General features: G+C 43.0%; 1 protein-coding gene across 8 annotated transcripts in view; it reads left to right on the top strand.

The window, feature by feature from the left end:
* Positions 1 to 18,123, top strand: part of LOC140133139 (uncharacterized) — a 74,574-nt gene that overhangs the window by 37,786 nt on the left and 18,665 nt on the right. For all 8 annotated transcript variants that reach the window (XM_072152887.1, XM_072152892.1, XM_072152890.1 and 5 more), the window contains 4 exons: positions 154 to 195; positions 284 to 391; positions 7,850 to 7,904; positions 8,437 to 8,625. In XM_072152887.1, coding sequence (XP_072008988.1) covers positions 154 to 195; positions 284 to 391; positions 7,850 to 7,904; positions 8,437 to 8,625 — 394 coding nt within the window. The remainder of the gene's footprint in view (positions 1 to 153; positions 196 to 283; positions 392 to 7,849; positions 7,905 to 8,436; positions 8,626 to 18,123) is intronic.

Genomic DNA, 18,123 nt, shown 5'->3' with positions numbered 1-18,123 from the left:
GTGAGTGGGTTTATTACCCACAACTGTGCCTAGGGGAGTAATAACTTTATGTATTAACTTTATTGTAATCTAATATTGTTGAAGATTTATTGTGAAGTCGGCCATTGCCTTTAAATAGTGATTTAATCATTAGTGGTCTTGTTTTATCTACAGTTTCAGCCTCTAGATAGAAGACAAATAGCTTTAAGTTATTCGGTAAGTCTTACACAGGGGTTTTTTTTTCATTATCTGTACATCAATCATTATACAATTGTCATGCTAGACAATAAAATTTGTTTTCTAGGAAAAATTCCAGATCTCATCACGGGAAGAAGCAACCATAGTGCTGAACTTAACACAGCAGCTTAGCGACCAGCTTGAGCAATATTTTTTGAAATACAAAGAACTAAATGTAAGTATGTTAAAATGTAAAATGCTCTTTAGATCTTCATAGCATTAAATCTAAAACCCAAACAACACAGATCCAGTGGCTTCTCCACATGCTCCTACTTTTTATTGGTTTCAATAGATGCCATGAGCTTGCCGGAAAAAAACTGTACCGTCTTCTTGTGGGCTTCTTGCAGTTTTCATTGTGCTTTCCAAATGGCACTCACCTTCGGCGCCCTCTTCTTCCTGCAGCAACTCTTTGGCTTAGGTTTGTCTATGCACTCTTCTTCACAGTCACACTATGACGTCGCCTACTGACGTCATAGTGCTTTTGCAGGCAGAGCGCATAGACGTGCCTCTGCCTGTGCTGCCCGGGAAGGCGAAGACTTGTTACGAGGAGAAGGTGAGGCCGGAGGTCAGCACCGGAGGGCAAGTACTACATTTCTGGGCATTTATTAATGGGGGGGGGGGGGGCTTCTGTGGACATTTTAATGGGTGTGCTCTGCTGTGGACATTTTATTAATGGAGAGGGGGCTCTTCTGGGAATTTTATTAATGGGGCGGTTCATTTTATTAATGGGGGGGCTGTTGTGGACATTTTATTAGTGAGGGGGCTCCGCTATGGACATTTTATTATTGGGGAGGGGGCTCTGCTCGTCCTTTTATTAATGTGGAGGGGCTCTGCTGGATCTCTCCTCGCCCAAGTCAATACTTTTTCCCAGTTTTTTTGTGGTAAAATTAGGTGCCTCAGTTTGTACTTGGGTCGGCTTATCCCCAAGTATGTACGATAGGTCTTACTGATGGTAGACCTATCCTAAAATACTAGGAATTTTGTGCCTTGTCTTTTAATTTATTCACTCCCCTGTTCCAATACAATTCCCGCCTGTCACCAGCTCTATGCACTGTGAGTTGGCTGGACTGGGCGAGACTTGTATCGGCCGATGAGCTCCAGTGACGTAGTCGGAGCGCCCCAGACTAATTAGCACACATTTTACAACTCTATATTGCGTATAGAGTTTTAATGTTCCTCAGGAACTTCTTAGTAGGACAGATGGCAGATGAACCCCTAGTTTCACCAGGACGTTATAGTACATCCCTGCAGCTAGATACTTAGTGCACCGGGACATGCTATACCGTACTGCTTCTGGCAGAGGCTCACGAACGGAGCCGGCACCAGAAGCAGCGGCTGTCACCTGTCTATCACAGCAGACACTGCACTCCAACACTCGCAATCGGAGCCGACTCCGATCGCGAGTGTTAACCCCTTACATGCCGTGTTCAAGCATGACCGCGGCATGTAAGGGTGTTCCCGCTATGGAACGGATCCCCCGTGCCGCCTACTGGGGTATCCGATCCACTTCTGGGCAGCCCCGAAGTCTGCCGAGTGCTCCGGGGCCATCCAATCTTCTGAGCAGTCAGACCCCTTCCGGGTCTGACTGTAAACTGTCTGTGAATTATGTACCAAAATGATGTACCAGAAAAGTGCATCTCATGTGGTAAAATAAATAAGCTCCTATAGGTCCACAATAAACAATAATAAAAAAAATTATAGCCTGTACAATGTGACATAGCAAATCTGAACTGCATGGTGCCTCCTTCCCTTCTATGCCCGGCCGTGCGCCCATACAGCAGGTTACCACCACATATGGGGCATCCGTATACTTGGGAGAAATTGGGTATCAAACTTTGTGGAGCCTTTTTTCATTTAATCCATTACAAATGTTTAATTTTCAACCCAAAATGAATGTATTGTCAAAAAATATTACAATTTGTAGACCACACCTCCATTTTTTTTAACCCCTATAAAACACCTAAATGGGTAACAAACTTCTTAAAAGTGGTTTTTCATACGTTGAGGTTTGTAGTTTCCATAATAGGGTCATTAACAATTCTAGCTATTATTTAGGCCTCTCACAGTCAATTTAAATATTGCTTTTGGTGATTTTCCCAAAAATTTGAAAAATGGCACCCTCATAACATTCTAGTAAAATATGTGAAATCTTAAAAAACCATGACAACGTAAAGCAGACATTTGGGAAATGTAAGTTATGAATTTATTTGGGTGCTATGACTATTTGCATCAAAAGTAGAGAATTTAGAACTTTGAAAATAAAGAATTTTTCCAAGTGTTTGCCAAATTTAGTTTTTCTTTCATAACTAAACACAAAAGATATCATCCAAATTTTTAAACTAATTTGAAGTACAATGAGTCACGAGAAAACAATCTCAAAATCCCCTGGATATCTTATATCGGTCCAAATCTATAAGCACGTATAGTGACACAGGGCAGATTTGAAAAATGGGGCCACGTCCTAAAGGCCAAAAGAGGCTGAGACTGCATGAGACAGCAGGAAGGTGTCATGTCAAGCAAACTCTGTGCCTGGGAGACAGCCCGTGTGCCCAAAGAGAGGTCTCCGAGTGCCATCTCTGGCACCAGTGCCATAGGTTCGCCACCACTGCAGTAGGGGATTAAAGGATTAACAACATACCTTTAAACTGCCATAGGCAATGATTAGGCAATGTAGAAATAATTTTCTTATGGATATGTAATGTATTCTTGCAATCCTAATGGAGCTGAGCCCAATATTTCCATTTTTCCTTAATTTAGTTGTAAGTTCTTCAGCTCTTCTCTGGAACGTTTACCCCTATAGCTGTGTGTGATCTTTTCAGTCTTTGTGTGTCACCAATGTCTGTAGGCAATTGTTTAAATGTTGAATCATTTTATTGACAAAAGGTAAACAATAAAACCATATATATCCATTGGGAGACATAATATTGTACATCATATGTTATACATGGGGTGAAACATATCCCTATAGTAACTCACATAACTCACCAATTCTAAGGCAGTCGGTAAGGTCCACGGTATAGTAACAAAGGAGATCCCGGCACTCGCAAAAAATATGCAAATAGTGTTTAATAGTAAGATAAACTTACAGCATGATGAGCAGGGACACAAAAACGGGAACGCGTTTTCGGCTCGATACACGAGCCTTTATAAACCATACTGCATAGCTGAGCTTCACACACATAAATACAAAGTTGTGATCTAAGCCCCGCCCACTGACGTCACATCCTACCGGAAACCAGATCTCCGTGGTGTGACGTAGTGGCTTCAGGTATTTTCCTCGTATTGATTGCGTTTCTAGAAAGAGAGATTAGGACAAAGTCAAAACGCTAATACATCGACATTTGGACAAAACTTAAAAATAATTAAAACAGAGATGAAAAACATAATTTATACAAGCATAAACATATCTCAGATGAACTATCACAATATTATGAGAAATCTCTCAAATCGTAATCACGATTTAACCCTCGTGGTTCCAGGGTCCTCAAGGTATGTATCCAATAAGCCTCACGGCGACGAAGAAGAATTTTGATATTACCACCTCTGCGGGGAATTTGGATTTGTTCGACCCCTTGGAACCTGAGTTGGGACATGGAATGTTTCCTTTCGTGAAAGTGGTAAGGAATTGGTAATAATCTGTTGTTACACCTAATGGTCGACTTATGCTTATTGATGCGAGATTTCACGGGTTGCATCGTTTCACCTATGTATAGGTATCCACAAGGACACTTTATGGAATAAATTACATTCCGGGAGTTACATGTAAAATAACCCTGTATCCTAAAGGGCTGGCCAGTGTGGGGATGATGTAATGTATCGCCACGAAGAACAATGGAGCATTCAGAGCAGCTTAAACATGGGAATGTGCCTCTCTTCTGTGTCGCAAAAAAAATTTTGTTTTGGTAATTTTTGTGTGCCCCCCATGTCAGCCCGTATCAGTTTGTTTGTACCGCAAAGACACGGAAGACACCAAAAGAAACAAATATCTGCGAGACCTGGAGGATTACAGACTCAATAGGGTCTACAAATGGCGCGACTTCTCCGGCTGGCAATATGGCGCACCGAGATCTGGAAGACGTGCCGTCTCAACGATCAATGTGCCGATCAACGTTCCTCAAGCTCCAGCAGCGACCGCAGTACCAACCAAGGGAGACGATGCCTTTTTCGCAAAGGTGGGAACAGGGAACCCCCAGGAAAACCCGGCGCAGGGGGCAGACTCCATCGCAGAAACTATCAATCCACCGCCTCGGTTCCCAGCGGTGAACGCACCTCCTCCTCAACCACCTCTCACCCGGTCTCAGGTACTGTACCCAGTTTAGTTATCAACATCTCTTCTAATTACTTGGATCCAGCCCAACTGAGTCTACTGCAAAAGGGACTGTCGTTTAGTCCCATTGGAAAATATGACTCTTTTTCTTATGGACTTGGATCTACAAAAGTTCTTTAGAAATGTTAGGTTGAAAGCATATTTTGCCGATTCTACAAATACTGATGTTACTACCGTGTCTTCTAATGCTATTTCTTCTGATACAGGGGCCCTTCTTAAATTAGTTGATCTTGGTTTGAGAAATAAAAGCTCATTCAATCCCCCCAAAAGGTTCCACCCAGTGGAGACTTTTATTAATGTAGTTAAAAGGGATGTAGCCATTACCAACCAACATCTTAAACAAGGTGATTTTGTAATATCCAACAATCTCACGGGTGATGAGTACAGAGCCCTTAGGTCACTCTGGTCGGACAGTGATATAATTTTGAAGCCCGCAGATAAGGGCGGTGCCATTGTCATTATGGACAAGGCAGCTTACAGTAAAGAATTATATCGCCAACTGTCCGACCAGGCGACCTATGAGAAACTATCGTCTAATCCCACAGCACGGATTAAAACCAGACTTCTGACATTGGTCAATACTGCTGAACAGAAGGGTCTGATCGATAACAATATGGCTAGATTCTTAATTAATCATGATCCGGTAATACCGGTTTTATACATCTTACCGAAGGTCCATAAGACCTTGGTCAACCCACCGGGGAGACCGATTGTGGCCTCCACTAACTCTGTACTGACGCCTCCTGCTAAAGTGGTGGAAAAAATTCTGACGCCTTATGTAAAGGAGACTACCTCTTTCCTTTTAGATACAACATCTTTTCTTAATGTGATCAAACGCCTGGACGGCATCGCACCTACCGACCTATTGGTCACAATTGATGTAGTCAGCTTGTATACATCAATCGAACATAAGCTGGGTATCGAAGCAGTTGGAAAAATGCTGAGTCGTGATGCATCTATCTCTGTAGAAGTGAGGTCCTTTTTGTTGGAGCTGCTGGAAATTGTCCTCTCTGAGAATTATTTCCTCGTAGAGGATAACTACTATCTACAGAAGAGAGGGACAGCAATGGGGTCCAATGTGGCCCCGCCCTACGCTAACTGTTATATGGCAGCATTTGAAGAGGAATATATGCAATATACGCATCCTCTCTTTTTGAGACATGTTAAAATATGGCGCCACTTTATCGACGATGTGTTTTGCGTATGGACGGGGCCTCAGGGGACCCTGGAGATATTTCTACAACACCTTAATTCAATACGTGGTGAACTTCAGTTCACTATGACCTACAACGATGTGAGCATTAGTTTCTTGGACACAGCAGTATACAAAAGGACCGATGGGACTTTGGGCACGGACCTGTATAGGAAAGATACAGATAGGAATAGTGTTTTACACTACCGCAGCAATCATCCCTATGCCACAAAAAAAATCTGTCCCCAATTCCCAGTTTCAAAGAGTTCATAGAATAGTGTCAGACGAGAGTACCAGGGAGAATAGGCTGGACGAGATGGAATCTAGATTCCGGGATAGAGGTTATCCCGAACATCTTCTGAAAGGGGCCAGAAGTTCTGCATCCATGGGCACAACCAGACCTAAGGTATGAGCTGAGAAGAGGATAATCTTTAGCCACCAACACCATCCCTTTAATAGCAGGATTGACACAATAGTCAGGAAACATTGGCGCATACTTCGAACATCGTTCCCTGAAGTTGAGGAATTTCAGAATCCACCCCTAATTTATAACAAGAGGGCTCCAAACTTACAGAACAAACTGATTCGGGCTGACATGGGGGGGGGCACACAAAAATTATCAAAACAAATTTTTTTGGCGACACAGAAGAGAGGCACATTCCCATGTTTAAGCTGCTCTGAATGCTCTATTGTTCTTCGTGGGGACACATAACATCATCCCCACACTGGCCAGCCCTTTAGGATACAGGGTTATTTTACATGTAACTCCCGGAATGTAATTTATTCCATAAAGTGTCCTTGTGAATACCTATACATAGGTGAAACGATGCAACCCGTGAAATCTCGCATCAATAAGCATAAGTCGACCATTAGGTGTAACAACAGATTATTACCAATTCCTTACCACTTTCACGAAAGGAAACATTCCATCTCCCAACTCAGGTTCCAAGTGGTCGAACAAATCCAAATTCCCCGCAGAGGTGGTAATATCAAAATTCTTCTTCGTCGCCGTGAGGCTTATTGGATACATACCTTGGGGACCCTGGAACCACGAGGGTTAAATCGTGATTACGATTTGAGAGATTTCTCATAATATTGTGATAGTTCATCTGAGATATGTTTATGCTTGTATACATTATGTTTTTCATCTCTGTTTTAATTATTTTTAAGTTTTGTCCAAATGTCGATGTATACCTGAAGTTAAATACCTGAAGCCACTACGTCACACCACGGAGATCTGGTTTCCGGTAGGATGTGACGTCAGTGGGCGGGGCTTAGATCGCAACTTTGTATTTATGTGTGTGAAGCTCAGCTATGCAGTATGGTTTATAAAGGCTCGTGTATCGAGCCGAAAACGCGTTCCCGTTTTTTGTTTCCCTGCACATCATGCTGTAAGTTTATCTTACTATTAAACACGATTTGCATATTTTTTGCGAGTGCCGGGATCTCCTTTGTTACTATAACGAGGCCCAGGCCGTACCCGGAGCACCGCATACCTACAGAGTGCCGTCCATCCATTGCCGGGTAAGGTCCACGGGGCTGCTAAAGAATTAAGTTATGCAAGTGATCGTATTCCCTGAAGGCGCCGTTATAGTATGACGTGACATGATAGGAGCCCAGTACTTTACCCTGGCAATTGTTTAAAAGTACAAGTCACTCCAAATCATATTGTACCAGATTGCATCTCCATAAACATATAAATCTCTGTATTAATTTGATAGTTTGTGGCGAAAAAAAAATGTTTTTTCTCTTTAAAGCACTGTAGTTTGAGACGTAAACTAATCGGCAGCTCACAGCATCTTAAAACTAGCATTGAAAGAAGATGCTGCGAGTGCTGAGGTAAATTTACTTGTGGTTGTTGGCAATAGCCTTCCCATGTGTACCACACAGAACAGAGTGTTATCCTCCCTAAGCATTTTCTATTGGTTAGAGAGACATTTTGGACCAGACACACTGCATTTTAAGATGGCTGAACACTACTGTTTCTACATACCTTAGGTCTGAAGTTATGAAGATACAAGATTCATATTCGGTTAGCTCAGTGTAGATACATTAAGTACACATGCATAAAAGGAGGACGCATCAATCAACATTATAAATTATTTTTTTTCCAGCATTTCCCTCCAAATGTTCCTGAACGATCACAACCAAAACATGCAGCAACCCAAGGTATTGTGATATTTTGCTATAGTTTTGTCGTTCTTTTCTGTAATTTATTTTTTATAGTTATAGAATAGAATAAAACTAATTATTTTGTGCATCATTACTCCAGGCAAGGCATGAGCAATGTTTCACATAATAAACAACACAAATTACATCACAATTTCCACCTTAATTTTTGGGGGGTGGGAGAGGGATTTTTTTTCTGGGGGGACGAGGGGGTCTGAAGGCTATGACTTAGTCATGTACTATATGGCAGGGATAGTTGAAGTATAAATCAGAAGTGTCTTGTGTCTGCTTCGCTGATCTAGCTGCAGTGGTCTTCTGAGTGCTGAAACTTCCAGCCTAGTCTTCCAGACACTAGTATCAGTACAGGGAGCCAGAGCTGGGTCAGTATACCTACCCCCCCCCCCCCCCCTCACACACACACACACACACACACACACACACACACACACACACACACACACACACACACACACACACACACTACCCTTACACTTGCTCCGGCTTTCAGCTTTTTTTCATTTGTATTTCAAAGGCTTGATGAATAAGATGCAGTGGCATACAGAAGAGCCATCGTCATCTTCTATGGGTATACCAAGTGTTCATTCCTTTGATAGTGTTCCATTAAAATTAGATGTTTCTAGAGGGGTTAAACGTAAACCTGAAGTGTTTGAAGAAGCTCTTCGTGAAGCTGATGAACTTCCGGAAAGTAGCAGTTCTCTTGGTATGTTTAATTTTATTCTTTTTCAAAATCTTTATTAAAGGGCATTTGGAGATACAATGTACACAATGAGTACAGTACATAAATGGTGGTCTCTTAAAGGGGTTGTCCGAGTTTAAAAAAAAAATATATATGTGGCCGGGAGCGGGGTTACTAAAACAATAAAGCTGTACTTACCTCCCGGTGCCCTCCCGTATCCAGCGCTGCTGTCGCTCCGGTCCGGGGGCCATGTAAACAAACATGGCCGCCGGAGCAGCGCTGGACTCAGCTTCCGGCCGGCCGTGGCCGGGTACGCCTATCCGTCCCTATACACTGCATTGTGTATGGGGACCGGAAGGTTGTCGCATCCGGCCGGAAGCTGAATCCAGCGCTGCTCCGGCGGCCATGTTTGTTTACATGGCCCCCGGACCGGAGCGACAGCAGCGCTGGTTACGGGAGGGCACCGGGAGGTAAGTACAGCTTTATTGTTTTAGTAACCCCGCTCCCGGCCACATATAGTTTTTTTTTTAAACTCGGACAACCCCTTTAAGACCCCACAAAATAGGGCTATGCAACTATGAAGCTTCTCAAAGAATTGATACGGTATATACACTAAGGAATGAAGCAGGACACACAGGATTTAGGTAGGAGAATCATTTTGACTAAGTTAACTTGGGCAGAAAGGGATAGGGAATGTTTTGTCCATGCCCTGGTGCGCTGACGCCCCAAGGCCAAGATGAGGAAGACTTTCAGTGAGTAGTAGCCAACAATAGAGCGAGTAACCCACACTCCCAGGTATGTAGTCTGCGATGTGACACAAAGAGGTTGAGCTGCAGCAGTGGGAACTAATTGGTCAATACGGTGTATATGCAATTTAGTGTAGTAAGTCATAAGGCCTGAGTGGGTGACAAACTCCTTAATTCCCCCCAGCACTCAGCTGAGAGAGGGCCCAAAGCATATAATTGACAGGATTAACTCTCAATGCCAAAACTTTAGCTAAGATCTTTTTATTTACCTGAAGAAGAGAGATGGGCCTGTAGGATTCGCACTACATGTGATCCTTCCTTGGTTTGGGGATGACTACAATAGTTGCCTTGGTCATTGAGTCTGGCAGCGTACCGGCCTCAAGAGTCTCTCCATACAAGGCCTCTTTTAAGATTCTGTATGGCCTGGGACATAGTTCTCCAAACAAAAGTCTTAAAGGCACCCCAGTAGTCTAGAACTCAACCCTCTGCCCAATGGGAATTGAAGAACGAAGACCTCTGCTCTGAGAAGTACACAGGAGGGGGCAGGATAGCAAGCCAAAATGGGTTGAGCCTCCAGAGGGGGTGGAGAGGATGTGTCCCCCAGCGCAGTGTTACACACTGGGGCATGGTGTGATATGAAATGGGAGAGATAAGAGGCCTCGCTTATCAAGGGAAGGATCAGCAAGGCACATATCTGTGCGGGGCATAGAATTATAAGAAGCAGAGAATCAAGAGAACATTCTAACGTAGGGGTGTAAACAGCGCCAAATATCTTTTAGCCCCAGGCTTTCAGCAAGGGCACAGAACACAGAAGGGGAGGATGGGGCAGACCTCCGATCCCCTGCCAAGTTTCTATCCAAGGACCTATCCCAAACAGTATGGAAGTCTCCCACCCACATTACAGGGACTCCTGTGTCGTAGCATAAAGTCAAGGATAGGGCAGAGGAGATCAAACATAGAGGGGGGGGGGGGTGGAATACACTGGCCTATATCAGGAGGACTCCATAAAAAAAGAGCAAGGACAATGATGTACTGGCAATCGAGATCGTTGGACGCTTCCAGCAGAGTAAAAGACACACTCCTACGAACAAAAATAGATACTTCCCTAGCATTTGAAGAGAAAACAGAGTGGTAGGCCCAACCCATCCAAGCTTTCTTGAGCCAGTATAGTGATTCTCCCTCCAGGTGGGTCTGTTGTAGCACATGATATTGTAATTATTTTTTTTCTAAGGTACCGAAGGAGCGTTTCACTCTATCATTCATCCCTCTGACATTCCAAGAGGCAATCGTTTGGTCCCTATTCACCATATCCTTTTAGTATAAAATGGTATATTGGGAAGAAGGGCCCTGGGGCAAGGTGTTAACAGATCGACAGTGGTCATGGGTGCGAAAAACCAAGATAATACACGCATAAACATCACTTCCCCGCCAGACACCAGCTACATAGGATGTTGGCATAAATCCCAAGAGGCAGGTTCAGAAGTCAGCATATCCAGGGCTAACCAGTTCTGTACCTAGGGATTAAAGATAAAGCAACATCCAAAAATGTGTAAAACTATTTCTCCTGAGTGTAGAATTGCCTCACATGTGTATCAGGATTCATTTAGAGAGCCCTGGTGGTACCAAAACAGAGGGGGCCCCCTTGGAGTACACCCCTTGGAGAGTTTAGCAAAGTGTATTTGCCCATAAAAGTGTTTGATTCAATTAGGCACTAAAAAGGAAAAAGGTTAAAATCTTCCTATAAAGGTAACTTCTACCCCTAATTTTTTATAGCCACAAGGGATGAAAGATGAAATAACCCCCCCAAAATGTCTAAAACTATTTCTCCCAAGTGTAGAATTACCCTACATGTGGATATAAAGATGGGGAGGAGGGCGGACGCGGGTTGCCCGCGATGCCTGGCTGAGGGTGCTGATATATTACACATGTTCTGGACATGCCCGGAATTAAGGGGACTGTGGGATAAAACTCAGCGATTAATACAGAAGGTATATGGAGTCCAGATCCAGCAGGATCCTAAAGTGTGTGTATTGGGTAATGTCGGTGGGATAGATGCCACTAGAGCAGAACAGATGGCAGTGGCAAAGTTATTACACCAGGTGCGTAGGACTATTGCAAAGCACTGGTTGGACGCTGATACGCCGAGGATGTCGGAAATTAAAAACTCACTAAATGATACAATTAAGATGGAATTGGGGGTATACCGGAAGAGAAACGCGATTAAGAAATTTGGGAAGCAGTTGAGTAAATGGTTGGAGTGTCCAGGAATAGGAACAGGGGATTTAATTTGGAGGTAGCAGAGGGTTTGTCCTGAAGGATAGCTGGAATTGGGAGGGAAAGGTAAATATGGGTGTTGAAGGAGTTACCTCTCTGGGCGTTGGCATAAGGGGCAATTTCTGAAGTACATGAAACAGCCAGACCTGGGGGGTGGAGATATTGGGGGGCGGGGGGAAGTTAATATGTTCAAAATTGATGTTATATGTATAGAGTTAAGATTACGATCTTTGTGTATGAATACTGTAACAACAATGTAACAATAAAGTTACCTGATTTAAAAAGAACACTAGCCAGAAAATACAGTGGGGCTCCGGAATGATAATGCACTCGGAATAATAAATAATAATAAATAAAGAACTTGGAGAGTTACAAAGGATGTGCTAACAAATCCAGATGCTTAGAGGGAAAATAGAAAACCTAAATTAAAAAAATGTTACCCTAGTTTGTAAACTACATCTCGCAATGAAATTGAGGGGTATAGGGAGCAATTTGACCTAAGTTGTAACAATAATTGTAACAATGAACTCGCCACAAAGGTTGGACTTGAATTGTGAATGCATTGGGTATAAGGAGGGGGTGAATATACCAGAGGATTAAAATGTTGACACTGGAGTTCTTGCAGGTCTCATAGTAGTATATAGTGTCCTTCCTAACCCCACCTTTTGGAACGTAACAGTTGTACATCATCATGTGTACAATGTACACGGCCAGCGTATTTGTATCTTTGGTTTCTGTAGGGTGCTGTACGGCTTCAGCACCTGATCTGACAGATCAAATCCACCCATGTATATATTGTAAGCCAGGATACCGTCTGGCTTTGGGCAGGGGTGGTGGTGCCTTGATGCCCCCCCTCTAAGTGGCTGCCTAACAAGTGTTCCAAGGGATCTCTATGGTTTTTGTGTAGTGCCGCACACTACAGAACCTCAGGATGGGATTGAGGGATTAGAATAGTGGAACGCTGGGATAAAAGTTATTCACATACAATGGTAACCCTTATCCAGCAGTGGGTGTACAGATCGGTCAATCGGAGCTCTCTGGGAGATAGCATGAAGCCACCAGACATGGCACCTTCCACTGGTGACTGGTGCTGTCCTAGACAGCAACAGTTGTCGCTGTTTGTTGCTCTCATTCACCTCAGCAATTACCATTGTGACAAATATTGCTGCTATGGCTGGTCTGGATCGACCAGCCAAAAGCGGAAAACATGGGTAGAGGGGGGCAGCAAAACCCCTCTGGACATCGACGCAAAACCGATGGTTGTCAGGAACAATCGCCACCTTGCCACCAATCACTGTATCTACTGACATGGGGGCACATTCACTTACCTGTCCCGTTGATGCCGCCAATCCGGAATGACCGACAAGGATTCGGAGCTGCCACGATTCACTAAGATCGTGCAACCAATTTCCTGCATGTGTCGCTTCCCCCGCTGAGGTCTGCCGGAGTTCACCTTCTTCTTCCCAGTGCATGTGAGTGCTGATCTTGCGACACAATTTGTTTTTTTAAATACCACGGTTTGTTAGTATTTGTCCCCCCATTTGTGTCGCATGCAAGCCGGTGCCGATGCGCCACAATCCAATCGCGTGCACCAAAAACCCGAGGCAAATCGGAGAAAATTGCAAAAACCCAACGGAAATGTGTCCGACGGACCCTAAGTAAATGTGCCCCATGGTGATCAGTATTACTGACGTCATAAGTAAAATTGCTGCTATTGGTTGGTCTGCACTGATCAGCCAATAGCAGCAATCATGAACGGGCGGGGGGCTATGGAGCTGGCTAGATGGCCACCAGGAACAGCCGCCATCTTGCCCCGATCACTATGTCTGAGCCATGTTGGCAAGTCACTTACTGCCACAGCGCTCTATTACAGCGTGTGATGGCTAGGGGTTTATATTAAGGCTGTTATTTGAACATCGTTATCAGAGAGGGATCCAAATGTTAAACAAAGTAATCCTCTCGATAAAGACTCGTTTTCTACTACTGGCAATACATAAATCAAAACCTAGACAGAAAGAGCCAGAATTCCATAGAGATTATATGAAAAGAATCAAAATTTTATTGGGATCAATCAATTAAAATGAAATGGAACAAAGTTAAACAGAAATGTCAGCTATGCTGAACAAAAAAACCTATAACATCAGCGGGGACGTAGTGTGTAAGGATCCACAGTAGTAACTCAGAGTAGCAGCAATCATTATGTAGAAGGTTACAAGTGCCAAGTGCGGTTCATGTTCCACACTAATGATTTCAATAGCAGCAATAGTTCTGTAGGATATTCTAAGTGCCAAGTGCTGTTTATAAACCAGGTTTCCAGGTCTAAATATTAATAGTCTGCATGGTAACAAAAAGTACACAGTAAAGTAATAGAAATTACCTGGCACACAGAAAACGCACCCGCCCTCCCGGATGACTGACACCCCGACGCGCGTTTTGCCACGCTGCCTTCGTCAAGGGGTAATGTCAGTCAGACAGAGGACACAATATAAAGGTCTAATAGCCAATGGGATTTAGTATCTTCACCTGCATATAATGAAGTTCCGATGGACTCTTGCTACTTCGTGCCTGTACTACTTCCGGTTTGAGCTCAGGGTAAGGTAGTCATGTGATCCTAGTTAATCCAATGTCTCGCATGATTTGGAGTCTAGATGCTAGGGCCTGCGCACTTGGGTAAACATATCTCTGACACGCGATCCGATCACTTGACTGCGTTAGTCACTGTCGGAAATTGCGTGTCTTGCGTGAATTCGGGCTCGAATAGTAATCTGCTGATATATGCGCTCGGGCATAATAGAAAAGTGTCGCAGGTTGTAAAATGATAACACAGTAGGTGTGATTAATTACATCACCCATTAATTGTACATAAGGCATTTACATAGGGTCTAATTCCAAGGTTGTGGTTATACTTATAACTCTAAAGTGCAAAATTATTACAGTAAATTTATACAATAAAGTGCAAAGTGGCCATATAAAACATTAAAATAAATATTTCATGTTAACTGAACACTAGGAAATGTCCTGTAATATAAAAGTGACCAGACATTATAAAGTGCAGAACTGTTGATACATTTCATATATAATATGAACAACAAAAAGTGCATAAAGATTTATATTACCGATATAAAATGAATATAAAGTGCATAAATTTATGTTGCAATTACATACCAAGAAGAAAATCAGACATGATATTACCGATATAAAATAGATACAAAGTACATACATGTATATTGCAATTGAATACCAAAAAGACATGATATTAGAAAAGAGCGCTCTACCATATCTGACATAAGCTATCCTTGGCTTCTTCAGTGTGCATTATATCAAATTCTAATGCACTGGCATAATCTATCCTTGACCCTAATGTGCATTATACCAAATTATCATGTTAGAACGGTGAAGTGATTAACCATATATATATATTTTATGCAGATGTATTGTATCTGCTATAAAGAGCGCCAATAGTGTGGTGAGAAGGGAAGGGGCAAAAGGAAAGGGGGAGTTGAAAGTGCGGGGAAGTAAGTGAGGGGAGTGAAAGAAGTGCTCAATTAATGACCTATATGTATTGTTGACACCATAAACGAAAGATAAAAATGAAGACAAATAATAAAGGCTGAGGACTGAGTCCAAAGCCATGCTTACATATAATGGGCTTTAAATACGGGCATGGAAGAAATAATTCAGAGCTCCTAGAGCATGATACATCGCCAACTGGCAATATGCAGGCGGAACGTTAGTTATCAAACTATGGAAGCATGAATCAGAAGACGGAGCCCTAAAGGTTACCACTTATAGACTTTTCATGGATATATAGAACAGATGTGGTTCAGACATGATTCATTTAAGCATCAGAGTCCATGGTTCTTCAAAATTGTCATTGCTTGAACTGCAGTAGGCAGCTGAAGGAACAAATAATTTGATGTTAATACAGAAGAGATGAAGATCCCCTATGACTAGAAGAGAGAAGAAAAGAAAAACATAAAAGTTAAAAATCACAAATGTACCATTAAAGGGCATTCCAGGAATAAGAATAATTTATATACAAATGGGTACTCAAAATATAAGCTAATGTGTAATTGGTTGTTATTAAAAAATTGTGCTCCCCTTAGCAGAAAATGCTGGTGACATAGATTGTAATGAAGAATTAAAATGCTACTGGTCCTTTAATCAGTCCGTTAATTTCCTCCACGTGGTCCGTTGTGGAGCAGACACAGAACAAAAGATGGCCGCTGATCACATGTCCACATCGCGTTTCCTGCACCTGCCTGGGCAGGTCATGTGATGACCACTAATTTTGGCTGTAGTCGGTTGGTTGCAGTGCATCCAGTATGGCCAGTGTTGTGGTGATGGCAGTTACACATCATTACTATGGTAACAGAGCAAGAAAACCTGTTACATCATCACTGGGAGCAGAGCATAAGAGGGAGGAGGAGTTACTGAGAACTAAAGGATCATGGAACTTGTAGTTACCAGTAGCAGTCATCTTAGTGATGACTCCACCTACTTTGGAGAGGCCATACATTTTGTAAATCATAAAATCAAACTATTTAACCTCCGTTTTGTGACTAATGACATTGAGTATTGTTGTACTCATTTATTTATCTCATCGTGGGTTTTTGTGTCAGATGTTCATAAAAAAAAGCTGAAATTAAAAAGGGAGGAGAAGCCCAACTGTCTGAGTAGGGTCAGAGGAAAGGAGCAAAACTGAGGGATTCATTAAGACCGCGGGGACTGAGTGTAGAAAGGGTCCATATCCATTTGGATTCACATTGTGCCAGTTTTTGGAAGATGGGGCCGCCTCGAATATTGTTTTTAATGTGGTCGATGCCACGTATTCTGAGGAGACCGGAGTCACAATTGTGGAACTCCTTAAAATTTTTTGCTACAGGTAAGCCATCCGTATGGAAATCTGGTTTCTTGGCCGCCTCAATGTCTCTTAAGCGTTCCCTGGTTCTAATTTTAAGTACCCTAGATGTTAAACCAATATACACTCACCGGCCACTTTATTAGGTACACCATGCTAGTAACGGGTTGGACCCCCTTTTGCATTCAGAACTGCCTCAATTCTTTGTGGCACAGATTCAACAAGGTGCTGGAAGCATTCCTCCGAGATTTTGGTCCATATTGAAATGATGGCATCACACAGTTGCCGCAGATTTGTCAGCTGCACATCCATGATGCGAATCTCCTGTTCCACCACATCCCAAAGATGCTCTATTGGATTGAGATCTGGTGACTGTGGAGGCCATTTGAGTACAGTGAACTCATTGTCATGTTCAAGAAACCAGTCTGAGATGATTCCAGCTTTATGACATGGCGCATTATCCTGCTGAAAGTAGCCATCAGATGTTGGGTACACTGTGGTCATAAAGGGATGGACATGGTCAGCAACAATACTCAGGTAGGCTGTGGCATTGCAACGATGCTCAGTTGGTTCCAAGGGGCCAAAGAGTGCCAAGAAAATATTCCCCACACCATGACACCACCACCATCAGCCTGAACCGTTGATACAAGGCCGGATGGATCCATGCTTTCATGTTGTTGACGCCAAATTCTGACCCTACCATCCGAATGTCACAGCAGAAATCGAGACACATCTGACCAGACAACGTTTTTCCAATCTTCTACTGTCCAATTTTGATGAGCTTGTGCAAATTGTAGCCTCAGTTTCATGTTCTTAGCTGAAAGGAGTGGCACCCGGTGTGGTCTTCTGCTGCTGTAGCCCATCTGCCTCAAAGTTCGACGTACTGTGCGTTCAGAGATGCTCTTCTGCCTACCTTGGATGTAACGGGTGGCGATTTGAGTCACTGTTGCCTTTCTATCAGCTCGAACCAGTCTGCCCATTCTTCTCTGGCATCAACAAGGCATTTCCGCCTTGTTGCCGCTCACTGGATATTTTTTCTTTTTCGGACCATTCTCTGTAAACCCTAGAGATGGTTGTGCGTGAAAATCTCAGTAGATCAGCAGTTTCTGAAATACTCAGACCAGCCCTTCTGGCACCAACAACCATGCCACGTTCAAAGGCACTCAAATCACCTTTCTTCCCCATACTGATGCCCGGTTTGAACTGCAGGAGATTGTCTTGACCATGTCTACATGCTTAAATGCACTGAGTTGCCGCCATGTGATTGGCTAATTAGAAATTAAGTGTTAACGAGCAGTTGGACAGGTGTACCTAATAAAGTGGCCGGTGAGTGTATATTTTCTCGCAGGGGCAGGTCGCATAGTATACCACAGCCTTGGTTTTACAGGTTATGGAGTGTGTAATCTTAAATTCCATTTGACCCGAGGAGTCCACAAACCTGTCAGTCTTTTCTATATTTGGACATGCCACACAGTTTCCACAGGGTTTACACCCCCATTTTGGCCCCCTAGAACTCAGAAATGTGTTATTCATTTTCTTTTCGTGATGACTTCGTACCAAGAGGTCCTTTAGATTTTTTGCTTTTTTTTAGCAGTAACACCAGGTTTAGGGGGTAGATATTGTGTTAAAATTTCAGTATAG

Source organism: Engystomops pustulosus, chromosome 5 (genome assembly GCF_040894005.1).
Source record: "Engystomops pustulosus chromosome 5, aEngPut4.maternal, whole genome shotgun sequence".
Classification (NCBI taxonomy): domain Eukaryota; kingdom Metazoa; phylum Chordata; class Amphibia; order Anura; family Leptodactylidae; genus Engystomops; species Engystomops pustulosus.
This window is presented reverse-complemented; position numbering and strand designations above follow the sequence as displayed.